This window comes from Equus quagga, chromosome 2 (genome assembly GCF_021613505.1).
Source record: "Equus quagga isolate Etosha38 chromosome 2, UCLA_HA_Equagga_1.0, whole genome shotgun sequence".
Lineage (NCBI taxonomy): Eukaryota > Metazoa > Chordata > Mammalia > Perissodactyla > Equidae > Equus > Equus quagga.
Genome location: NC_060268.1, coordinates 127,788,967 through 127,815,470, shown reverse-complemented (window position 1 = coordinate 127,815,470; position 26,504 = coordinate 127,788,967). Strand labels below are relative to the sequence as shown.

At 36.2% G+C, this 26,504-nt stretch overlaps 1 protein-coding gene across 1 annotated transcript in view; it reads left to right on the top strand.

Annotated features, from left to right (window-relative positions):
- The window catches only part of VPS26A (VPS26 retromer complex component A), a 31,060-nt gene extending 9,350 nt beyond the window's left edge, over positions 1 to 21,710 (top strand). The window contains exons 3-9 of the mRNA XM_046654245.1: positions 8,090 to 8,165; positions 9,327 to 9,483; positions 10,341 to 10,505; positions 12,325 to 12,431; positions 14,949 to 15,017; positions 17,364 to 17,506; positions 20,017 to 21,710. Of these exons, the coding sequence (XP_046510201.1) occupies positions 8,090 to 8,165; positions 9,327 to 9,483; positions 10,341 to 10,505; positions 12,325 to 12,431; positions 14,949 to 15,017; positions 17,364 to 17,506; positions 20,017 to 20,130 (831 nt within the window). The 3' untranslated portion in view covers positions 20,131 to 21,710. The remainder of the gene's footprint in view (positions 1 to 8,089; positions 8,166 to 9,326; positions 9,484 to 10,340; positions 10,506 to 12,324; positions 12,432 to 14,948; positions 15,018 to 17,363; positions 17,507 to 20,016) is intronic.
- Positions 21,711 to 26,504: the final 4,794 nt, after the last annotated feature.

Below are 26,504 nucleotides of genomic sequence, written 5' to 3'. Positions count from 1 at the left end.
TTCCTCTTTGCTCTGCCTATTCATCTCCCCCCACCCTGCCCCCAAAACCACTGATCTTTGTATTGTCTCCATAGTTTTGCCTTTTCTAGAATGTCATGTAGCTGGAATCATACAGTATGAAGCCTTTCAGATTGGCTTCTTTTCAGGTTCCTCTATGTCTTTTCATGGCTTGATAGCTCATCTGTTTTTAGTGCTGAATAATATTCCATTGACTGGATGTACCACAGTTTATCTGTTCACCTACTGAAGGACATCTTGATTGCTTCCAAGTTTTGGCAATTATGAGTAAAGCTGCTGTAAACATCTGTGTGCAGGTTTTTGTGTGGACATAAGTTTTCATCTTTTTTGGATGAATACCTAAGAACGCACTTGCTGGAATGTATGGTAAACCTATCTTTAGTTCTGTAAGAAACTGCCAAACTGTCTGCCAAAGTAGCACTACCATTTTGCATTTCCACCAGCAATGAATGAGAGTTCCTGTTGCTCCACATCCTTGCCAGCATTTGGTGTTGTCAGTGTTCTGAATTTCGTCCATTCTAATAGGTGTGTAGTGGTTTCTCATTATTTTAATTTGCCATTCCCTGACCATATGATGTTGAACATCTTCCCATATGTTTATGTGCTAAATGTATTTCTTTTTCTTTTTTAATTGCTTTTTCTCCCCAAACCCCCCCAGTACATAGTTGTATATTTTAGTTGTGGGTCCTTCTAGTTGTGGCATGTGGGATGCCACCTCAGCATGGCCTGATGAGCAGTGCTATGTCTGTGCCCAGGATCCGAAACAGTGAAACCCTGGGCTGCTGAAGCGGAGCATGCGAACATTTGGCCCCACCAAATGTATATTTTTGATGAAGTGCCTGTTCAGATCTTTTGCCTAATTTTTAATTGGGTTGTTTGTTTTCTTCTTGTTGAATTTAAGAGTTCTTTGTATATTTTGGATAACAGTCCTTTATCAGATGTATCTTTGGCAAATACTCTCTCCCAGTCTATGTCTTGTCTTCTCATCTTCTCATTCTTTTGTTATGTGGTGTTTCTTTCTATTTCCCTGATGTCTAGAGAGGTTGAGCAACTTTTCATATATTTATTGGCCATTGGATATCTTTTGTGAAGTGTCTGTTCAAGTTTTTTTTTGGCTCCTTTTTCTACTCAGTTGACTTTTTTTCTTACTGATGTATAGCATTTTTTTGTATGTTCTTGATAAGAGTCCTTTATGCTTCTTGATAATATACAGTCCCTTTGTCTATATATGTATTGTAAATATCTTCTCCCACTTTCTGGCTTGACTTTTCACTCTCTCACTGGTGTTTTTTGATGAACAGGAGTTCTTAACTTTAATACACTACAAATGTTATCTTTCCTTTTTGTTTGTCTTTTGTATCCTATTTAAGAAATCTTTGCCTACCTTATGGACATGAAGATATTCTGTTTTCCTTCTCTTATAAATTTTTTAATTTTATTTTGCACATTTAGATCCTCAGTTTTCTTGGAGCTCATTTTCTCTGTGTGACATAGGAGTCAAGGCTAGTTCCTCCCTCAATATAGATATCTGCTTAACCCAACATTTATTGAAAAAGCCAATCTTTCCCCCACTGCACTGCAGTATCACCTTTGTCATGAATTAGAGGTTGTGTGTGTCTGTTCCAACTTCTCTGTTCTGTTCCATTGCTGTATTTGTGACACATACCTTTTTTTTTAAATAGCCGTATTGACTTATAATTCATATACCATAAAATTCACCATATTAAAGTGTGCAATTCAGTGGCTTTTACTATATTCGCAGAGTTGTGCAACCATCACCACTATCAAATTCCGTAACATTTTCATCACCCCCAAAAGAAACACCATACCATTAGCAGTCATTTCCATCGTGCCACAGACTGAATGTTTGTGTCCTCATAAGATTCGTGTGTTGAAACTTAATCCCCAATGTGATGGTATTTGGAGGTGGGGCCTGTGGGAGGAGCCCTTGTGAATGAGATTAGTGCCTTTATAAAAGAGACTTCAGAGAAATCCCTTGCACCTTCTGCCATGTGAGGACACAGTGAAAAGACAGGCGACTGTGAAGCAGAAAGCGAGCTGTTACCAGATACCAAATCTACTGGTGCCTTGATCTTGAACTTCCCAGCCTCCAGAACTGTGAGCGATAAATTTTTGTTGTTTATAAGCCACCCAGTTTATGGTATTTTGTTATAACAGCCTGAATGAACTGAGACTCCTAGCAACCACTAATCTACAAATCTGCTTGCTTTCTCTATGGATTTGCCTATTCTAGACATTTCATGTAAATGGAATCATAAAATATGTGGCCTTTTGTGTCTGGCTCCTTTCACTTAACATTATGTTTTCAAGGTTCATTCTTTTAAAAAAAATATTCTGGTAAAATATATATAATAAAATTTGCCATTTTAACTATTTTTAAGTATATAACTCTGGCATTAATTACACTCACAATGTTGTGCAACCATCACCACTATTTCCAAAATTTGTTCATCGCCCCAAACAGAAACTTTGTACCATTAAGCAATAACTACACATTTCCCTTTTCTCCCAGTCCCTGGATACCTCTAGTCTACTTTGTTTTTCTATAAATTTGCCTGTCCTAGATATTTCACGTAAGTGGTCATACGAGATTTGCTTCTGCTGTGTTTCATTTGGCATGTTTTCAAGGTTCATTCATGTTGTAGTGTGTATCAAAATATTGTTCTTTTTATGGCCAAATAATATTCTAGTATTTATCCATGTGGTATATGGCTATAGCACATTTCCTTTATCCATTCATCAGTTGAGGACATTTAGGTTTCTACTTTTGGTTATTATGAATAATGCTGTACATTTGTGTACAAGTTTTTGTGTGAATATGTGTTTTCATTTCTGTTGGGTTTACACCTGGGAGCGGAAGTACTGGGTCATATGTTAATGCTATGTTTAACTTTTAAAGGAACTGCCAAACTTTTCCAAAGCAGCTGCACCATTTTACATTCTCTCCAGCAATGTATCAGAGTTCCAGTTTCTTCACGTTCTTGGCAATACTTATTATTTTGTGTATTTTTGATTATGGCCATCTTATTGAGTATGAAGTGATGTCTCATTATGGTTTTGATTTGTAATTCCCTAATGACTAAGAATATTGAACATCTTTTATTGTGCTTATTGCTGTTTGTATACCTTCTTTGAGGAAAAAATCTATTCATATCCTTTGGCCATTTTTTATTGGGTTATTTGTCTTTTTATTGTTGAGTTGTAAGAGTTCTTTATATATTTTGGATATAAGTCCTTTATCAGTTATGTTTTGCAAGAATTTTCTCCTGTAAGTTATCTTTTCACTTTCTTGATGGTGTCTTTTGAAGCACTAAAGTTTTAAATTTTTATAAAGTCCAGTTTTTTCTTTCGTTGCTCATGCTTTTGTGTCATCTAAGAAATCATTTCCTATCCAAGGTAATGAAGATTTACAGCTATATTTTCTTCTTAGAGTTTTGTAATTGTAGCTCTTACATTTAGATCTTTGATCCATTTTGAGTTAATATTTGTATACGATGTGAGGTAGAGATCCAGCTTCGTTTTTTTGTATGTTGATATTCAGTTGTTCCAGCACTTATTTGTTGACGAGAATATTCTTGCTCCATTGAATTGTCTTGGGACACTTGTAGCATATATTTTTTTAAAGTTAAAGTTTTCTCTGTCTGGCTTTTTTCACTTAACATAATACCCTCAAGGTCTATCCATGTTGTTATGAATGGGATGATTTTGTCCTTTTTATGGCTGAGTAGTATTCCATTGTGTGTGTGTGTGTGTGTGTGTGTGTGTGTGTATATATATACATACGCACCATATCTTCTTCATCCAGTCATTAGTCTATGGGCACTTAGGTTGCTTCCACATCTTGGCTATTGTGAATAATGCTGCAATGAACATAGGAGTGCATAAGTCTCTTTGAATTGCTGATTTCAAGTTCTTTGGATAAATATCCAGTAGTGGGATAGCTGGGTCATATGGTATTTCTGTTTTTAGTTTTTTGAGAAATCTCCATACTGTTTTCCATAGTGGCTGCACCAGTTTGCATTCCCACCAGCAGTGTATGAAGGTTCCCTTTTCTCCATATCCTCTCCAATATTTGTTATTTTTTGTCTTGGTTATTGCAGTCATTCTAATGGGTGTAAGGTGATATCTTAGTGTAGTTTTGATTTGCATTCCTTGGAGAGTTTTTGAAGCATTCTTTAAGACAAGAGGAAATATTTAGATTACCATAAGTAGGGAAATTCTTAAAAGCTACTTAGGTTCTTTTTATCCTTAGTTAGAATATTTACTGCTTTGGTTCATGTCAAGTGACAAATCTTTCTTAAGTCTAGAGTAGTTGGACTATATCCTGAACTTTTTATGCTTTAAGAATACATTTAAACTAAGTTTCTCCTTTTTAAAATACAATTTGTGTTGCTGTGCCTTCTGAGTAATTTTGAGAGAGTCTTGCTGACTGTATGTTTAATTATTGAGGTACAGTGTTTTTTTTGAATTGTGAAAATTTTTCTTTATTCGTTTTGTTTTGCTGAGGAAGATTTGCCCTGAAAGCTAACATCTATTGCCAGTCTTCCTCTTTTTGCTTGAGGAATATTCGCCTTGAGCTAACATCTGTGCCAGTCTTCCTCTATCCTGTATGTGGTCACTGCCATAGCATGGCCACTGACGAGTGGTGTAGGTCTGTGCCTGGAAACTGAACCTGGGCCGCCAAAGTGGAGTGCATTGAACTCAACCACTAGGCCATGGGGCCTGTACCCTGAATTGTGAAAAATTTGACTAGTAATTTATCTGGGGATTTTGGAGTCGGGGGCTCATAAATTATAATTCCTTAACCAAGACATTCTTTTAGACTGGTCAGTGATAAGTAAATTGTCTTGAAGTCCTGGTACCAGTACCAAGCCACCTATAGTGAACTCTGCATCTCTTCCTTGTTGCAAAAGTGAACAAAGGCATATGCTTAGTCTAAGATTATGGGAGTTTATGGTTTAGTTCTTTAAGCAAGAAATATTGTTGTTTCTTTCATCAACATGAATATGGGCCATATTCTCCTGGCAGCAGATGGAAACTAATCTTGAATAACCACAACATCTAGCAAAAATAATGTACAGATATCTTGGTACCTCACTGTAAATGACCCTCTAAATGGCATGTAGTACACTGATATATGTTTGTCTTAAACACAGTGTAGATGGATTTCACTCCTTAAATAGTTCCTGAAGACAGCATTATTTGAGACATCTACAGAATATTATTTGCCAAAGAATGAGCCTTAAGATTGGCTTGTTAGAGCACTGAATAAGTTTTATATATAGTTTCCCTACATTCTGTTTTCATATCCTTTTAAACATGTATACATAGTCTCAAGTTTCTTCGCTCAAACTACTTATTAATAGCAAAGGGGAAAACAGTAACGCTAAATCGGAGAAACCTGGTGGATCACCTTGACCAAGTGATCAAAGTCAACGTCACCAATATTGGAACAAACTGGCATCATGTGCTTCCTAATAAGATACACTGGGAAGGATAGAACTTCACTTCTGTGATGTCTGGCCAAAAATGCACAAGCTGAATCTAACTGTGATGAAACATCAAACAAACCCAAATTGAGGGACATTCTACAAAGTAACTGACCTGTATTCTTAAAAATCATCAAGGTCAAGAAAGGCAATGACTGAGCAATGTTCTAGATTAAAGGAGACTAAAGAGACATAACAAGTGTATGTAATGTGTGATCCTGGATTGGAGCCTGGACTGGAGGAAAAAGGGATATAAATTACCTTACTGGGACAATTGGTGGAATTTGAGTATAGATTATGGAATGTTAACTTTCCTGATTTTGATCATTGCCCTGTGATTATGTAAGAGAAAGTCCATTTTCTTAGGAGGTACACATGAATTGTTTAGGGACAGAGGGGCATGAAGTTTCCAACTTATTCGCAGTTGTGGAAAAAAGAGTTGTATATGTATACATGCACATGTGTATTTTGAAAGAAGATGAGAAAGCATATGGGGCAAAATATAAACGTATGATGAATCTGAGTAGAGGTTATGTGGGATTTCCTTGTGCTATTCTTGCAACTTTTCTGTAAGTTTGAAATAATAAAAGTTACAAGAGTATAACTGAGTTGGTGTTAAAATTCTTTAACCCAGTTCACCAACATAGTTTCATTTACTTTTTCATGCTCCCTTGCGGAATAGCTTTTAAACCAAAATGTTTAATTATGCCTTCCAATTCTGGGATCCTTCAGATTCCAGAATAGTTTGTATTAGGCTTAAAAGCAATAATGTTTTAACAGTGGGAGATCAAGGAAAATTTCAGAGTTTAGGCAGGTGGGAAAACAGAATAACTTTGCATTTCTATTTTAATAGTGTGGTTTCAAAATGTGTTTTGAAGAACTGTAATTTTAAAAATATCAGACACAGGGGCCAGCCCTGTGGCCCAGTGGTTAAGTTGACACGCTCCACTTTGGTGGCCCAGAGTTTCACCGGTTCAGATCCTGGGTGCGGACATGGCCCTGCTCATCAAGCAATGCTGAGGCAGCGTCCCACATAGCACAACCAGAGGCACTCACAAGTAGAAAATACAACTATGTACTGGGGAGCTTTGGGGAGAAGAAGAAGAAGAAGGAAAAAAAAAATCAGACACAGTTATGTTCAAACAAAGACATTCTCAAAAACTGTTACCAAGTAGACATTTTTTAAGGTATACTTTTTTTTATGTGCTTTGTTAATACAGATTAGGGAATAGCTCTAATTACTGCCTAGCTTATCAAAGAGCTGGGAGTTATGCTTGTTTTATTTGTGGTTCGAACCTAAAATTCAGCTTGAAAATGTATGTGAAACCTCTCTGAGTTCTACTTTTTTTCTTAAGCTAAGTATTTTTCTGACTTTGAAAGTGTTATTTGCCTATTGTAAAAAAAAAAAAAAATTACAAAGAAGAAAACAAAATTAATCATAATCAGACATTCCAGAAGTAACTGCTGTTAAGAGTATTTCTTTTCTGTACTTTTAAAAAATATGATTGGCATTATACTTGTATACAATTTGACCATGCTTCTTTCATGTAACATATCATGCACATCTTCCCACATCATTAAAAATTCTTTGACCTTATTATTTTTAAACTTTAATAATACTCCATCATATGGTGTACCACCAATTATTTAATTATTTACTTCTTTTTCTGAGATATTAATTTGGAAGGCAAATAACTAACTCATCCTAGTTATAAATATGGAAGATATAGAAGAGTGAATTTAATTTTAATTTATATAGTTTATAAATGGAAGTAATTGGACCTGTTTTTATTGTTCTTTGTTTTCTATTATCTTTTGAGAAGCATTGTTTGAGAGAAGAGCTTTTAATAGTCAATGTTACCAATATTTTTTATAGTAAAGAATAAACCTGGAAGTATACTTTTTTTGTATGGTAGCTAATCCTTAAACATTTGGAATTTTATTTTTAATGTGTATGTACAGATATTTTGTCAAATTAAAAATTTATAAAGTTAAGGTTTTCATTTGGCAGATATGAATATTTAGGGATCTTTGAGGTTATATATTTTACTTCAGAAGTATAAGATATATTATACTCAAAATTTAAATTGTTAGACATTCTGTTTTAGGATGAATAGCAGACTCAGGGCAATTAGCATTGCTTTTAAGATTAGGAATTATGACTATATTCTTGGCTACAAAAACCTGAAAGTGATGTTTTAGGTCAATTCTTAAGAGTTAGTGATTACCTTACATTAAAATGCTATTGGTGTAGACTTGTTTAACTATTTGACTAGAAAACACATTTGAATAGTTAAAAGTTTGCCCCGTTTTTGATTGAGTCTTTATAGTTCTTCAGCTATTAAAGAGGGATTCCTTCCTAACAAAGCAGATGCTTTAAGTGTACTATAAGTAATAGGTTCATGCTGTGCTATAAGGTCATCATGATCTAAGTGTGTGGTGGTGTCTCAAACTTCAGAAGTGAATACCTGAAATACTTACATATTGCATTCCTCTGGAAGGAATCTACTAGTAGGCCCACTCAAAAGATTAACATCTCTTACAATTTCATCTTTTGGCAGGTAAACCTAGCCTTTAAGCAACCTGGAAAGAGGCTAGAGCACCAAGGAATTAGAATTGAATTTGTAGGTCAAATTGGTGAGTTTTGAAATAGTATTACTTTTTTTTTCCTTTGATAACTGAATTTGAAGAGGGTTGGATTTGGCACTTAAATAACTGAATTAGAGAGCTTAGCTTTGTGGAAGGAGGGATTTGGTTTTGCATAATAAAAGGATTTACCTTATAAACATTAAATCATGTTTCTTTTAATTGTATTAAATGATATTTGACTCATCCTGCTTTTATTTGTTATTAAACTTAATTACTAAAAATGAAAGGAGTTGTGTAAGCTACCAGTCTTGAAAAATAATTCAATTAAATTAGTTGACTCACTGAAATTTCCATCTGCATACATTTTTCACCAGCTTTACTCACAATTACCAGTGTCATCTTCGTGCTTCACTTTCTAATTACCCATGCCATCTGTCTTCCTAACCTAGTGTGTGCCTGTAGCCAGACTCACCTGTCAATGGAAAATTCCATGTGAAAAGAAAAGGTGTAATTTCTTCTTGACTTAGATCAACTTGTGTACATTTCTCCACATGTATTTCAGAGACATTCTTGATTTAGCAGGAGTTAAACTGTAAATATCTGCTGGTACTGCAGATTCAGAAAAGAGAAAAGAAAACAGGTCTTTATAGTACTGTATGCATGGCTAGGTTTTAAATCTAGCTTTCTAAGTTTTACTGTACATTTTTAAAGTATCAAAATTGGACTGGGTGGATATTTGTTTACATATTTATTCTAGATGAGATTATACTTGAGGGGCAAATTATAGTAATTAACTGATAGTTCATTTTAGTCTTTTGTGTATTACAGTTTTATCAAGATACAACGTATCTGCCTAACTAAAGTAAAACAACAAAACACTTTTTGTCTTGAAGGGAGGAAGTTCAAATAATTGTTGGAAATGTGTCTTTTAAAACAGCTTCATGTTGCACAAACTCTACATTAAAGAAAATGAATTTATTTTTTTATAATAGAAATTTTCTTTGTGCTGTGGGAATTTTTTTATGCCTAGGTGGAGCATAATAATGAGAAAGATAATGGAGTTCAGATCAATAGCTCTAGGATATTAAAGCAGAGACAAATCCAACTAATTCTTTTGTTAAAAATGATTTGCTGTGGAGGTAGAAGTTTGGGTTTTAATGAAATGGATATGAAATATAACTGGTCTTTTTGCTTTTTGAAATTTCTTAGAACTTTTCAATGACAAGAGTAATACTCACGAATTTGTAAACCTAGTGAAAGAACTGGCCTTACCTGGAGAACTGACTCAGAGCAGAAGTTATGATTTTGAATTTATGCAAGTTGAAAAGCCATATGAATCTTACATCGGTGTCAATGTCCGCTTGAGGTATGAATGTGTATTAGAAGCTGTAGACAAAGTCAAAACTAGAAAGTAATGGCTACTATTGAATGTCTTACTAGAACTTCTAATTATAATTCTGGACTGGAAGATTTAAGATTTTAAAAAATTCTGTCAGATATTTAGTTTTGTCTGGATAATGCTGATCTGAGGTACTATGAGCCTTCTATCATTATAGATTTAGAGAACCCCATTATGAGAAGTTTTAGTCATATACTTCCCTTGTATGAATTGTCCCTTAGGTACTTCATTTGTTGTATAAATGGAATTACTCTCTAAATAAGTTTCTCAAGAAATCTCATTTCATCTATGGTTAAGATTTCCTCAAGCAGGCTTGATGGTAGCACTCCAAATTCATCTACAAAGTATATACGCTATTCTTAAAATTGAACTTTGTATTTTTTTCATGGTAGCGGCATTTATTTAAAAATTAGAAGTCCTTCATGAAGTAAATGAAGTAAGATGATTCCAAAGGAGTTCTAGCAAGGAGAAGCTGAGTTGTAGTTAGTTTGCTTATTTAAAACACTCAAATTTGGATCACGCCCGGTGGCGCAGTGGTTAAGTTTGCACGTTCCGCTTTGGTGGCCCGAGGTTCGCTGGTTCGAATCCCAGGCACAGATGTATACACTGTTTGTCAAGCCATGCTGTGGTAGGAGTCCCACATATAAAGTAAAGGAAAACGAGCATGGATGTTAGCTCAGGGCCAGTCTTCCTCAGCAAAAAGAGGAGAATTGGCAGTGGTTGTTAGCTCAGGGCTGATCTTCCTCAAAAATAAATAAATAAATAAATAAAACACTGAAATTTATCATAGAAGATTTAACTTGTCCTCTCCATTAACTTTGTAGGTATTTTCTTAAAGTGACAATAGTAAGAAGACTGACAGACTTGGTAAAAGAATATGATCTTATTGTTCACCAGCTTGCCACCTATCCTGATGTTAACAACTCTATTAAGATGGAAGTGGGCATTGAAGATTGTCTACACATAGAATTTGAATATAATAAATCAAAGTAAGTACTTTTCACAAACAGGTAACTTAAATGTTCAGGGAAAATTAAGAAATAAGCTTTTCAGGTCTTTGTAAATTGGTCCAAGTAAGGATAGAATTGACATTAATCTGATGTTAACAGACCAACAGAATCTGAGCTGAAAGAAACCTTAGGAGTTTGGTTTGGCTTCTGACTCACTGCAGGTGTCTTTCATATTCTATTCCTGATAAGTCTCTGCTTGGCCATTTTCTATAGAGGATCTCACCATCTCAGAAGGCAGCTAATCCCTTATGTCTGTAAACATTTATCTTACTGGCATGACATCACTTTAGCCTGGTCATCTCTTTAAAACTAAACAAAAATACTTTTTTTCTGACTACATAAGCAATACATTTTCATTATTGAAAAATTTGACAATGTAGAAAAGTCAAAGGAAGTAAAAATATCACATATTTTCCCCTTTACCACTTAACCACAGTTAACATCCTCTTGTATATCTTTACGTGGGGGGGGGAGGAAGGTTTATACGTATGTTTATATATGTTGTATTTTTACAGAAATGGACTCTTATTTTGTTTATTGTTTAATGCCTTTAAAACTTTATTATGGAAAATGTCAAACATATACCAGTGAATCCTCATGTACTCATTGCCCAGTTCCAACAGTTATCAACACGTGGTTGGATTTGTTTTATTTGTATTCAGCCCCCACATTCCCCATAGATTATATTGAAGCAAATTCCAGATACATAATTTCATCCTTAAAAATTGTGTATCATTTTTAATATAACCACAGTACTGTTATATCTAAAAATATTAATAGTTCCTTAATATCTTGACATATCCAGTCAGTGTTCACATTTCCCTAATTATCTCATAAATGTCTTTTTTTCTCTTACTTGGTTTCTTCAAATTAGTATCCAAACAAGATTTGTTCAAATCCAGTGCATCCAAAACATTGCATTTGGTTGGTTGACTCTTAAATCTCTTTTAATTTAGAAGTTTCCTCCTATTTTTTTTCTTTAAGGTTTATTGAAGAAATGGAAGTACACGCTTATCCCCTTCCTGTGCACTTTTCTGTTACCTCATTTTTATTAGTAGCCACTTCCTGGTTTACATCACTGAAAATGTGATAATGCAAGCCTCCAGAAGTCTTAAATTATATTGTAGATAAAATTATCAAATAGTTTAGGACCTAAAGACTTGGCATTGGAAGCCTCCCTTCAGACACACAATTGCATTAATAAACTCTTGGGTTATTATTTTGAGATCCAAACCTGGGAAGAAGGCTGAAAAGCCCTCTGGAATTGTGGGAATTCCCAGGTTTATTGCCACATCGTTTCAAGGAACCTGGAAAAGGTCTCTGATTATTAGATATTACAGCAACAGACTGAACCAGTGGAGTCTTTTTTTGTGGCCAGGTGCCTTATTAGCTGCAGTGTTGTAGCACTTAGAGTAATAATGACACTAAACTCTTCTATAGAGTTTTTAATGTTCAGAAATGTCTTCATACACCAAATAAATATTTCAGGCATAAAAATCAGTTTTCCATGCTTAAGTTCTTTGGAAACTGTTAACCTCTAAGGAAGGACCAACAATCAGGCTGTTCTTCCCTCTGAGGTGTATTAATGGTTAAGTAAATGTTTGATTCCTTATTTTCATAGTAAAATGAAGAAGTGTTTTTTGAAAAAATGGAACATTAAATGATATGAATAGTCAAGATGGTATTCTTAGATACTTATTATCCTAAAGATGTCTAATAAAGTCTTTTCAGGACATATTTCACTCTTTTTGTTTTTTAAACTGATATTTAGTAAGTGAGATATATTCTTTCCCCAAAGGTATCATTTAAAGGATGTGATTGTTGGAAAAATTTACTTCTTATTAGTAAGAATAAAAATCCAACATATGGAGTTACAACTGATCAAAAAAGAGATCACAGGAATTGGTAAGTTGAAAAGAATGTTTGGATTAAAATTCTTGTTTTAGTTGAAATTTAAAATTTTTTAAATATTTCCAGTCTTTTGCTAGGACAAACAGTGCTTCAGTTGATAAAGCCATTTTGCATGTCTGGGGGTGTGTGCAAGATAAAATCTTAGAAGTGGAATTGCTGTTTCAAAGGGTATTTTCATTTGTAATTTTGATACATATTATCAGTTTGTCCTCTTTAAGGGTTGTACTAATTTACATTACTACCAGCAGTGATTGTAGGAGAGTGCCTCTTTTTTTCTCATATTCTCACCAGCACAATATTATAAAACTTTCAGCTGATCTGATGGGTGGGGGGAAGAAGTTTCCCACTGTAGTTTTTTTTTTTTTTAAGGAAGATTAGCTCTGAGCTAACTGCTGCCAATCCTCCTCTTTTTGCTGAGGAAGGCTGGCCCTGAGCTAACATCTTCCTCTACTTTATACATGGGACAGCTACTACAGCATGGCTTTTGCCACACGGTGCTGTGTCCGCACCCAGGATCCGAACCGGTGAACCCTGGGCCTCTGAAGTGGAACGTGCGAACTTAACCGCTGTGCCATCGGGCCAGCCCCACCCACTGTAGTTTTAATTTAGTTTTCTCATTTTGAGTGAGGGTGAGCATCTTTTCATATGTATGAAAACCATTTGTATTTCTTTTTGTAAACTGCCTATCCATGTCTTTTATCTCCTCTCTATTGGATTATTAGTCTTTTCTTATTGATTTGTAGAAACTCTTTATATATTAGGGAAATCAATCTCTTTTTTTCGTAGTAAGAGCAGCAAAAATTACCCCAGTTTGTCTTGCTTATGGTGGTTTATGCCATGTGGAAGTTCTTGATGTTCATGTAGTCAAATTTGTCAGTGTTTCCTTTTATGGAATTGGCTTTGTGTCACAATTAGAAAGGTATTTTTCACATTGAAGTTCTAAAAATAATCTTCTGTGTTTGACTCTATTAAAATAATAGATTAAACTTGGGGGATTCTTTTTAAATTTTTAGTTCATTTGGAATTTGTCCTGATGTAAGATATGATGTATGGATCTAACTTTACTTTTTCCAGATGGCTGACCAGTTGCCCCCAAATCATTTATTGGTTCATAACTGCTTTTTAATTTTAATTAGCATATAGATTTAGTTTGTCCCCTTTAACTTTGTTAATTTTTTGCTGAAAGTAATTTTAGGCAACGCTTTCTGAGAATTTATAATTAGTAGTCATAATTGTAAACACCTATGATTTCTTAATCTCCATTTTTCATCTGCTAATAAAAGTTTAAGCGATTTAAAGATATTAAAACCAAACTTCAGATTCCCATTAAAAACAGTTTATTTAAACATTTTTTCTGATTATAAAAATTGTTTGATTCTAGAAGATTTTAAGTAAAAAATAATCTGTACTCATCATCCAGAACAGACTTGCATATTGTATATTTTACCACATTGAGACCATTACTATATGTTTTGGTATACTTTTTCCACTTATCGTATCATTGACTTTTTAAAAATGTCTGGGCTCGAATAATTTCTTAGTGGGTGAATCCCAAAATTTAAAAGAACTTTAAAGAAAGTCCGGGGGTCTGGCCCCGTGGCTGCATGGTTAAGTTCTTGAGCTCCGCTTGGGCGGCCCGGGGTTTCTCAGGTTCGAATCCTGGGCACGGACATGGCACCGCTCATCGGGCCACACTGAGGCAGCATCCCACATGGCACAACTGGAAGGACTCACAGCTAAAAATGCACAACTATGTACCGAGGGGCTTTGGGGAGAAAAAGGAAAAATAAAATCTTTAAAAAAAATGTAAGCTCCTTGAAGCAAAAGTCATATTTATTTAAAAAAAAAAAAAAAGAACTATGTCAGGGCTGGCCTGGTGGCATAGTGGTTAAGTTCATGCACTCTGCTTTGTTGGCCTGGGGTTCACAGGTTCAGCTCCTGGCCATGGACCTACACACCGCTCATCAGACCATGCTGTGGTGGCATCCCACATACGAAATAGAGGAAGACTGGCACAGATGTTAGCTCAGCGACAATCTCCCTCAAGCAAAAAGAGGAAGATTGGCAACAGATGGCAGCTCAGGGCAAATCTTCCTCACCAAAAAAAAAAGAGACTATATGTCAGTCAAGTATTTAGATGTTTTGTCTATGTTATAGTTAACTAACTCTGAGAGAAGACAGTTTGGGTGTTACAGAGAAAACTAGCATGTCCATGGTTAGTTCTTATCTGTATTGCTAGTTTCTATTTTAGCAGATATTAGAAACGATAGAATTCTGTGAAGAAGATTCTTTCCAAACCGTATATTACCTTTGGGAAGAAGGGAGTGAAACATTCAGTTGAGTAATAAGTTAAGTATAGACCAAGAAATAGAAAAAATGATCAATATTTTCACAAACTGGGAAGATAAATTAGTCCTACAATAATGTAGTTGGAAAATAGGAAGAAGGTATAACGCTGGAAATTATATTCTGGAAATATTTTAATTAATATTATTTACTTTATTGCATTAGGACCCAGTACCACAACAGAAACGGAAACAATTGCTAAATATGAAATAATGGATGGTGCACCAGTAAAAGGTAACACAGTTTTCATTTACTTCTTTCGTCTTATAGGTAGTGCAAACTGCAGTGTTCATGGCATAAGTTTAGTTTGAAAGTATTTATTCAGTGAAAATAATTGTGAATTCTTAAAATGCTTCTTAGAGTGATGGTTTTTAAGATCAAGTTTGCATAGATACTGAGAAGACTGTAATAGTACCTCCTGGTCTGAAATAAGGTTTAGTGTTTTTACTCAGTTTAAATTTAGAATTTAGAAGAGACATTTATGTATATCTCTTATGTAGTTCTGTATTTGTAATATTTTTGATTGTCTTGTTATAATAGTTCATCTCTGTAAATCTTTTTTACTCATGCTGAACATAAGGTGCAGTATAGCTGACTGTTAATTCCTGTGGGATTTTGGAGTCCTTTTAGCCTCAAGAAAATAAGCAGTTCATTGCTAGATAATCTTCAGTGTCTAAGGTAGTAAAGCCAGTAATTTATCATCTTAAATTTATGTCTTTGACTTTTTCTCACTCTGTTAGTAATTACTTCAAAAAGTAACTGCCATTTATTGAGTGCCAACGGTAGATGAGGCTTTGTACTCTCAGGTGCTCGAAAGTTCCCTACCACCCTTTGAGGTAGGTGGTAGTATCCTTTATTTTACAGATGAAACTGAGATGCAAAGAGGTTAAAAAACTTGTTAAAGGTGATTTAGTGTAGGAGAAGCAGAACTTTACCTCCACCCGTCTTAGTTTTCACCTGGGACTCTTTAACAAAAAGACAGATTAATAAGAGGAAAACAAAACAGTTTCTTAATGCAGGCAGTGCACAACATGCGAGAGAAACCTCAACAAAAAGTAACTCAAGGGGCTGGCCTGGTGGTGCAGCAGTTAAGTTTGCATACACATTCTGCTTCAGCAGCCTGGGGTTCGCTGGTTCGGATCCTGAGTGCAGACCTACGCACCGCTTGACAAGCCATGCTCTAGCAGACATCCCACATGAAATAGAGGAAGATGGGCACAGCTGTTAGCTCAGGGCCAGTCTTCCTCAGCAAAAAGAGGAAGATTGGTGGCAGATGTTAACTCAGGGCTAATTGTCAAAAGAAAAGTAACTCCAGGTGGGGGCTTAGAATTTCAGTTTATATAGCATCTTCAAATGGACAGTAAATTTGGAGAGAAATGACTGGACAAAGGAAAGCCGTTTTAGGCTTACAAGGGTGGCCAGCTGTGGGAAGGTAAATATATGGGAGGGAACTAATGGAGTAAGGTTTGTTTGCAGATCCCTCTGGTGCCATCCCTGGACCAATAAGAGTCTGTCTCCAGTAAAAGGAGAATTTATATCCTGCTTTTAGACAGAAAAGGGGGAGCCTTTTCTGCTTTTGCTGCTGCTTCATTGCCTTCACCTCAAATAATTTTTATGTCAAAGCGACATATTTCTTCATGACGTATTCTGGTTTCCTTCAATAGTTAATCATTGCAGAGCTGGAGTTTGAGCCTAGGCCTTTCTGACTCTAGGACCCGTGTGTGTGTGTACGCTTGTGTTATGCAACATTACTTCATAAAATTCCAGCAGCCACAAACTTTTATGTAAAGTGATGGGTTGTATATCTTTCAGGAAATAGATATGCACAAGAAAAGTATTACTTAAAAAAGGATTCAAAACAGAATATACAAATAATTACCCTTAGGAAAAGAGAAGCCATGAGAATCTGAATAGCAATCTTGTTGGTAATGACGGAATGTCATCATTCTGAACATGTTTATTGCTTTGGATGAATTAGTAATAAGTATTCAAGAATTTATCCATGATTAGTAATTATGGTAAACTTCATGAAAGCAGAAACTAACAAAAGTAAAACAGCACTTAGCTGCTGGCACTGTTCAAAAGCTTTTTATATATATGAACCCATTTAGCCCTTACCAATTCTGTACAAGATGAATATTGGTATTCCCCATTACACAGATGAGCAACTTGAAACAGAATGGTTAAGTGACTTGGCCAAGGTTACACAGCCAGTAAGTCGTAGAGTTGGGATTTGAATTGAAGCATTCATTTAGGGGCAGTTTTGCCCGCCAGGGGACATTTGGCAATGCCTGGAGATACTGTGGTTGTCACACTTGGGGAATGCTACTGGCATCTAGTGGCTAGAGGCCAGAGATGCTGCTAAACCTCCTACAGTGCATAAGACCTTACCCACAAAAAAGAATTATCAGGCTCAAAATGTCAATAGTGCCAAGGCTGAGAAACCCTGGTCTAAAGTTTTTATTATGCTGCAGTCTCATGACGAACTCAAGTGTTAGTATCTTCTATATAATGTTCTAGGTATTATTTGACTATATTAAATCATCTTTTAGAATTAAATGGAAATTGCTTTTCTTTCAGGTGAATCAATTCCAATAAGACTATTTTTAGCGGGATATGACCCAACTCCAACAATGAGAGATGTGAACAAAAAATTTTCCGTAAGGTACTTTTTGAATCTAGTCCTTGTTGATGAGGAAGACAGAAGGTACTTCAAGCAGCAGGTATGGTGCCACCCAAGCTGATAGTTTGTTCTACGGCAGTTCCAGAAACAGCTGGAAAGCACTCACCTTTCTAAGCTTTATTGTACTGAACAAGTGGGGGGTTTTAAGTGAAAACACTCTGTGTGTGATAAGGAAGTAGGTGTGAATGGAATTGTGTTGTGATAGATCTCTTCCCAGTCATTATGCAGGACTCCAGGATGGGCTGTAATTTGGCAGGGCTTTTATTTTTCTCTTGGAAGTTTTGTTTTTTATAAAAACAGTACCTGCTGTTTTTTTTTTTTCTTTCCAAAAAAAATCAGCTTTCTGTGCCATTAGCACTCTCACAAACATGGTGAACATTCCTAAAACCCACTGGACTTTCTATAAGAAGTGTAGCAAACACCAACCCCACAAAGTCATAGCACTAGAAGGGCAAGGATTCCCTATATGCCAAGGGAAAGTGGCATTATGACCGAAAGCAGAGTGGTTATAGTGGGCAGGCTAAGCTGATTTTTGGGAAAAAGGCTAAAACTACAAAGAAGATTGTGCTGACGCTTGAATGTGTTGAGCCCAACTGCAGATGTAAGAGAATGCTGGCTGTCAAGGGATGCAGGCATTTGAACTGGGAGGAGATCAGAAGAGAAAGGGCCAAGTGATCCTCTTCTAAGCGTCATCTTTTGTTTTATTATGAGGACAATAAAATTTTGAGGTTATGTTAAAAAATCAGGTAATAACAGAATGAAATAAAGGTCAACAAAAATTCCACCAGCACTGTGATTAGTTTTCCAGACAAATTTGTGTATAGATCATATTTTGCTTGTTGTTCTTTAATTTGCTTTTCCATGCAATAGTGTCTTGAATATTTTTCCTTTATCAACACATATAGATTTCCATGATCATATTCAGTGACTGCATTAGCTTGATGGATTAAAGAATTCTGTTTAAACAATTTAATTAAACAATTCTGTTATCAATTTCCATGAGATGACCCAAATCTAATACTTTTTTTTAATGTAAAATGGTTATTATAAAACTTGTTCTTGGGGCTGGCCCTGTGGCCAAGTTCATGCACTCCACTTCAGTAGCCCAGAGTTTTACCTGTTCAGATCCTGGGTGTGGACATGGCACTGCTCATCAGGCCATGCTGAGGTGGTGTCCCACACAGCACAACCAGAAGGACCTACAACTAGAATATACATCTATGTACTGGGGGGCTTTGGGGAGAAGAAGAAGAAGAAAGAAAAGATTGGCAACAGATGTTAGCTCAGGTGCCAATCTTGAAAAAGAAAACCAAAACTTGTTCTCATTTGAAAATCAATTAAAAGCCCTTGGTGAATTTAGACTAAAGACTGTGATTAGAATGGCCTTTTGTATTCTGAAACAGATTAATAAATATTTGAATGTCAGTTGAGTGTTCAAAACTAAATCAGAAATTATTGTATGCTGAGTACTGTGAGAAATACAAAACCTACCTTTTATAAACATGGTTTGTCCTCAAGGTCCTCACATTGCAGATGTGTGGAAAAAGAAAAATTATATAAGTTAATTAACAGAAAACTTAATAGTTTAAAGATAATTTAGAAGCGAAAACTTATTCCACTAATGCTTCCTTAGTGCTATATAGTTAAACATAGGTAATTTATAACTTCAAAATAGAGCATATGAAATTTACAATTCCCAAGTAAATTACATATTGTTGGCCCTGTTGAATAAGTATATTGCTTCCCATGGGCATTCATTTGGATTTTAAATTCTGATACCTTAAAAAAAAACCCAAATAGCCTTTTTATTAAGCACATAACTTGAGTAATTTAGAAGAGAAGCGATCTCAGGATGGATTGTTCTAAGGGGTAAAATTTAGATAGGCAAGAAACAGAGATTTGAAGAGTGTAGAGGGGAAGATGGAGGGCAGGTTTATCTGGAGTGACTGGAGGCAGAGAGTCAGTCAGTTTGGCTGGTGGAGGACAGGGGTCTAAGGAGGGAAGACAGTGATGTTGGTAAATTGGAGAAAGGTTATGGAGGCCCCTGAATGCCTGCTTGGAGAGTTACCCTAGAGGCACTGAGAACTACTGAAGAGGATTCCAAGCAATGTTTTAGAGGAATCTGGTAGTGGTAGAAGGATGGAGTAGAAAGGGGCCTCAGGCGAGGGAGGCAGAGCCATGTACTAGAAGGTATTTTAGTATCTAAGGTTGAGGTGACTAGCACTTGAACTTGGATAAAAGGCAGTGGAACAGCAAACCAAAGGACTGATTTTAGGAATTCTTGAACACCAATAATAGCTAGAACTTTGAGCCAGATTGGATTAGTGGTGGTGGTGTATATGGGTGCTGGTGGGGGAGCAGAGTTGGCAGAAGGGGCGGTCCAAGATTAGAATTGGAAAAAAGTGGGCCAATCAGGAAAGAGCAGGGCTCTTGTACGGAAGGATTTAATTTTGTTAGGGATAAAACTGAAGTGGCAGTATTGCCATGGTGAAAATTTAAGGCATAATATGAGAACATTTATTTGTTGATATTTTGCATTTGTTTTACTAGGAAATCATTTTATGGAGAAAAGCTCCTGAAAAACTGAGGAAACAGAGAACAAACTTTCACCAGCGATTTGAATCTCCAGAATCACAGGCATCTGCTGAACAGCCTGAAATGTGAACTGAATAGAAGAAAAGAAAAACAAAAAACTCCTATATCTGTTGAGATTAAGTTTGGCAGGTTAAAGGTGGTTGCAGCGTGTAGGGGGAAAAGGCCAAAACTCCATTTAGAAGTCTTCCTTTATCTTACAGTGCTGCATTTATTTTATGATATAACGAAATGTTCTTCATGTATATACATTAAAAAAAGTGCTTTCTTTGAAACACTGGAACTTTCCTAAGCTGCCGGTTTGTTTTTTTACTGCACACCTTGTCTTGTTCATAAGCACTCAGCTATGCATCAGCATAAACATTAAAGATTTTCATGTGAGTAGGCTGGTATTTGTAATTTTACTTTCTTTCTGCATAATGTTGATTATAAAGCCTTTTCTTTTCCTTTTTCATGCTAATGATTACCTCTTACTTTCTACATGCAAAATTAAATATTTTGTGTTCAAATAAAATTAGAAAACCTGAGTGGCCCTTACATCCTGCAAAGATTTGAAAAGAACTACATTTATGTTTTTACGTCTGTGTTTGAGAAATGCACATGGAGTGTTTCACTGTACGTGCTTCTGAGTCTACCATTCTGTGGCCTCCTGAATTTTACCTCTTTGAAGTCTTCTGTCGTATGAATATTAAATTTTCTCCCCAAGAGATTATGTGGCATGTCTTTGTGGCCGCCTTTTTCTCTTTTTTTGGGGCCATATTAAGTAACCATTTTGCTATTGGTATCCAGCAGGTACCACTGTTTTCTGCAATGTGGAATTGACTCTAAGTTGGCATTTAGAATTTGTTAAAACTATATAATTTTTCCATAAATACTTTGAAATTTTTTTTAACTTAAGGAATCTTTTTACCACATATACACAAATATAACTTGCTTGACTTCACAAATATTCCCTTCCCCTTTCAGGGGAAAATTTGAGGATGGGGGACTCAGGAGGACCAGTGAAGCATGTAGTTATCCAGATCTGGAAAATTTCATGTTTGTTAAACTGGAACTTTGACTAGTTCAAACTCAAATTTAAACTTCACCCACTCTCTTTAAATTTTTTTAACACTAAATTCAAGTCTTTTGTTCAAAGTCTCTAAAAAAGAAGTTGCAGTCATCTGTTCATATGCATGGGGTCTGATCTCAAATACACTAAATGCGAGGTGTAGGAACTAAAAGCCTGCTGCGTGAAACTACTTTCACTTATGGTTCATTGGTTTTTATACCAATATTTTTTTATACACTTCAGTACAAGTCTTGTCAGTTAACCTTACTTTATGAGTAAGCTAAGTAACCCAAATTATATTTCTTTAAACCTGTTTTACTACTATGGCACTTTGATAAAATGGTCAGTAACCAACTTTTTTACTGACAAAGGTTCCATGTGCCATGTGCTGCAGCATCTATTTTAAATATGGGTATCTGTGAATGGTAATGTTTTCCTTCATGTAAGTGCCTGTTCAGAGTTTCAAAATTTAAAAATGCCAAATATTTTCATGGTCACTTGCATGTAGTATCTAGAAAATAAAAGAAATTTTGAAAACCAATTGTATTTAACCAGCCTCAAATTGTGCAACCATAATATATAATAAAGAATTTGAAACAGATACTGAGCTTGCTATTTGAATGATTAAAATAGTCCTATTCCCAAATCTCTTCTCATTGTCAGATTTATTGTTAAGGATAGGATTGCTTAATAGTTTAGGAAGCTATAATTGTGATCATTAGTTTTTATAAATATTGTGAGTTTCAATTTAAAATAGCTGTATAATGCTTTTAATCAGGTAGCTTAAACCACTGCCATAAACAGGATGCTTACTCACTTTGCTAGAGACTTTGTTGCATAACCTATTTGAAAAATAAAAATTTGAATTCAGTGTTGGGTGAACTGAATAAAGTTGGTCAGTTAATTAGAAATAAACTGAAAAAGACATTTGTCTTTAATAAAGAGTACAATATCTAATCCACTGGTTGTCAACCCTGGCTGCATGTTCAGATCACTTTAGGAGTTTTTAAAAATACATCAGGTTGTACCGAGACCAATAAAACAAGAATTTCAGGGGCCTGGATGTAAGGATTAAAAAAAGCTGCCCAGGATTGAGAACCACTGTCTAAACCATTTAAAAAGTTATTTCTCCACTAGTGAAGAATTTTAGTTTCATTGTTTTGACTTGCTGGGGAGGAAAAACTTGTCCTCCACTCTCTTAGGTTCTTTATTTGGGAGCCTGCTAATTAAACTGACAATAGACAGATCAGCAAGAGAAAAGATAAATTTAATCAAGTATAAGGGAGTTTACAAAAATGTGACTTAAAGGGATGGTTAGAAATTGGGCTTATATATCATCTTGAGAGGGGAATGAGGAGGGGCTGAAGGACACAAATGATTTAATAGGGGAAGTTGGAGGACAACGGGTACTTAGGGAAAGCAAATGACTTTTAGGAAAGATAAATGGTAGATATGATAGTTTTGTGACACAGTCTGTTTAGGTGTGGGGCCGACTGTTCACTGTCTCTGGTGATGTTAATCTTTCCTGGTTGCTCACTGCGAGGGGATTTATGACAACTGCGTTCTTTTGGGAGGCTCTATTTTTAGGCAGACGAGATCTCAGGAACTCAAATGCCTTCTACTCAAAATTTTTATTCCACAGTGGCATCTTCTGGACCCCTTCCATATGGGTCAAGTAGTTGGAATATTCAATTCTAATTACCATGTGAGTCAGTAAAGTCTTAAATTTAACCATGTTCCTTTTATATTCAGCTTAACCTGTGTTGAACATATATAAAGGCACTCTCCAGGGCTTTATACTAGCCTGGATTGGAATGTGATAAGTTTCCAATCAGATAAAGGCATAGCAAGGAAAACGTGCACCCTTAAATATAATGTGTTTTTTAGGCTTGGGGTCTTCTATGAGATTAACTCTTATGTCACTCCCCTATCTAAAATCTTGTAGTGACTTGATTCCAGGGTAAAGTTTGAATACCATATTACAAAACACACCTTCAGCTCCAGTTATGCCAGACTCCTTGAAGAATGCCCGCCCTCCTGCCTGTGCTCCATCTAACTCCAGCTCTCCTGGCCAATCTTGCCTGACACCATCTCCATCTCCAAGTCAGAGTTAGATGTCCCCTTATTGTGCTGCCAAGGCAGCCTATGCACACTTTCAGGACTGTGCTTTTACCACAGTTTTAAAAGACTTTTTAATTCTATGGATTTTACGCCTCTGGAGAGCTCAGTCTGCTTTGTTTTGGTATACTTTGTGTTTATCACATAATATACACTCAATATCTGAATAAATGGATCAACCTTATTTTCCTAGTGATTATAAAATTAAAGGTGTCCTTTAGGAAAAAAATATGGGTCCAAATTAATAAAATTATGGACAAGAACTGTTCTTGTGCCTCAATAGTGAACCAAGGAGACAGATGAGATTCTCTAGGACTGTTGTCAGGCTCTGGAGAGAAAGCAAGACAGAGAAGAGCAGAACTATGTGGGTGCTACTTACAAATTGCACAAATGCGTGTGACAGTTGACCTCTCCCCAGGTTTGGGGAAACTGGACCATGTAATTTCTAAGACGACTCCTGCTCTAAATCCCATGATTCTAAAAGTAAGTCTTAAAAATTCACTTAAAAAAATTTAGTATCTATATCATGATAACCTTACACCAGAAAAATAGTATACACTTCAATATACAGAATTTGGTAGGCAAGATGTGAGGGGGAGAAATCTACAAGGATGTGTTTTTGTGAAACCTCCTATACCAGGTTTTGTTAATAGCAAAGGCAAAGAGAAGAACTTGCTTACTCCCTACCACCTGGGTTTTCTTTACTACTCCCTCTTCCTTTCTCCATCCATTTATTTCTGTATTTCTGTATACATGTTTCCTGAGTATCTCAGTGCTATTTCATTGGCCCTACCATGAAAGAAGCATAATCCAGAGCAGTGGTTCTCAAAGTGTGGTTCCCGGACTAGTAGGGTCAACATCATCTGGAAATGTGTTAGGAATGCAAACTCTTGGGCCCCACCCCATACCTACTGAATCAGAAACTCCAGGGGTAGGGCCCCACCAATCTTGTTTTTAATAAGCTTTCCAGATGATTCTGATGCACCCTAAAGTTTGAGAACTACTATTCTAGAGACACAATTATGATACAGTTTTAGTGCCGTGATAGCAGTTGTATTAGGTCCTATGGTCTACAAGAGAGGCACCCAATGTGTTCAGAGGTACAGAAGTGAGAAATGATATAATAACTGGCGTGTAGTTCTGGAATGAATAGAATGACAGATATAGGGAGTAGAGAGATGAGGCTGGAAGAGGCATATAAAGAGCCAACTTTAGGGCCAGCCCTCTGGTACAGTGGTTAAGTTTGACACACTCTGCTTCAGCGGCCTGGATTCGTGGGTTTGCATCCCAGGTGTGGACCTACACCACTCATCAGCCAGGCTGTGGTGGTGACCCACATATAAAGTGGAGGAAGGCTGGCACAGATGTTAGCTCACGGCTAATTTTACTCAGCAAAAGAAAAAAAAAGAGCCAATTTAGGAAGGGGCTTGGATGATGTACAAATGAATGGAGTATCGGCTTTATCTTAACACTTATTCAGAGTTCACTGAAGGATTTTAGGCAGGAGTAACTCAATTAGATTGGTGTTTCCAAAAGATCATTATGGTGACTGTGCAAAGTACAGATGGAGGCTTGAGAGCAGGCAAAGATACCAGTTACATGGTTACTGCATTCATTCATTCAACAAACAAAACAGTTATGGAGGCTCTAATATGGTGCTTGGTGCTGATAACACTTAGTACTATAAATATCTCCCAAAGAGAATGACAGCTGTCTATCCTGTAAAAGCAAAAATTTTGTTGATTTTTCCCATTTCAGTGTTTATAGAACTCTATGAAAAGCTGAAGAGGAAAATCTATATATACTATCATAAAATTCAGACCACACTTTATATGTGCAAGAGGTACAAAACAAAGTTACCAGTTACAAGAGTTTTAACATTTTTTTATTCTGCAAAACTATATTAGGGTTTGTTACTATGTCCATAAGATTAGCAACAACTGTTGGTTCTGGCCCAATAATTATAAAGTTATATTTAGGTATATTAACAAAAGGAATAACAACACTTGCCTCAGTTGTGTATTAAATGTTTGGCTTATCCATTCTCCTAGTTTCCAAATCTGATGAGACATCCTTGGTTAACAGCATTTTCTATCATATTTAGTCACTTACTAAATTGTCTTCGGCCTTTGTAAAATCTCTCCATTACATATACATGGTCTCTACCATAATTCAGACACACTAATCCACCACCTTCAGCTTGAACTTTTGTTACAGCTTTCTTCCCTCTGTGTGTGTGACAAGGGTGGGGAGAGAGGGGGTGGCGGGTGTTGTTTCAGTCCACCTTAGATACTTTCTAAACTGATTTCTCAAAACTTTGACTATTTGCAAAACATACAAGGCCTGCCTTAACTGTGGTATTTAAAATTTTTCAACATGGCTTTTCCATAGTTAAGTCTCTGCTTACACGGTTTCCTCTGACTAGAATTTCCTTACCACTTCTCTTTCAGTCTTGTTTACTTTTAAGTCTGGCAGAATCTCAAAGCTCTCAAATTGCTGCTTTCTTTGAACTTTCATTATTCTAAGAGTAGTAAGTAGTTGCATTATTTAACCTGTACCATATCACCAAAACCAGGTCAGAAACTCTTTGGGGCAAGTGGCCTTCTATTTGTATCCCCGATGTTTAAAAAGTACTGTGAATCAAAAGCACATAGCAAATTGTTCCTGGAATCCTTTTTGGCACACAGTATTACATAAGACACAATACGCTCCTTCAAATCAGATCTTAACGTTTTAAGTATAATGAGAGACAGATGTGGAAAATCTATCAGCATATTTTGAATTGAATATGAAGTTGCAACCTCATATGACACAGCATCCAACCAACGCAAACGAAACTAAACTTTGGCCGGGGTAGGGAGTATATATTTTGCTATGCGGTTATGACATATCAGCTACTAGGATGATGTTCACAAACTGATCACATTAAAGTATAAGTTACGCACGTCATACGAGTTTATCTAAGAACTTGTAGAACAAAATTCCTTGGCAACGTTCCTGAAGGGCAGATCAAGTTATGTTCTCTAACGCTACTCTATCAGAAAACAAAAGTTAAGAATCCAAGAAACTTTGGGGAAACGCGCCTTAGCGTCCCAGTCCGCAAACCACACCGGTGTCCACAGCACATGCACGCTTTCCTCCATCAGTCCGCCCCGTACTGCTGATCCTGCTGCCCACGTGCTTCTGAACACGCGCTCACCGAAAGGGCCAGCTTGCGTCACGTAACACAGCTCGCAGGCCCCGCCTCTTGTCTGTGACATCCCCAAAGGTGCCTGAT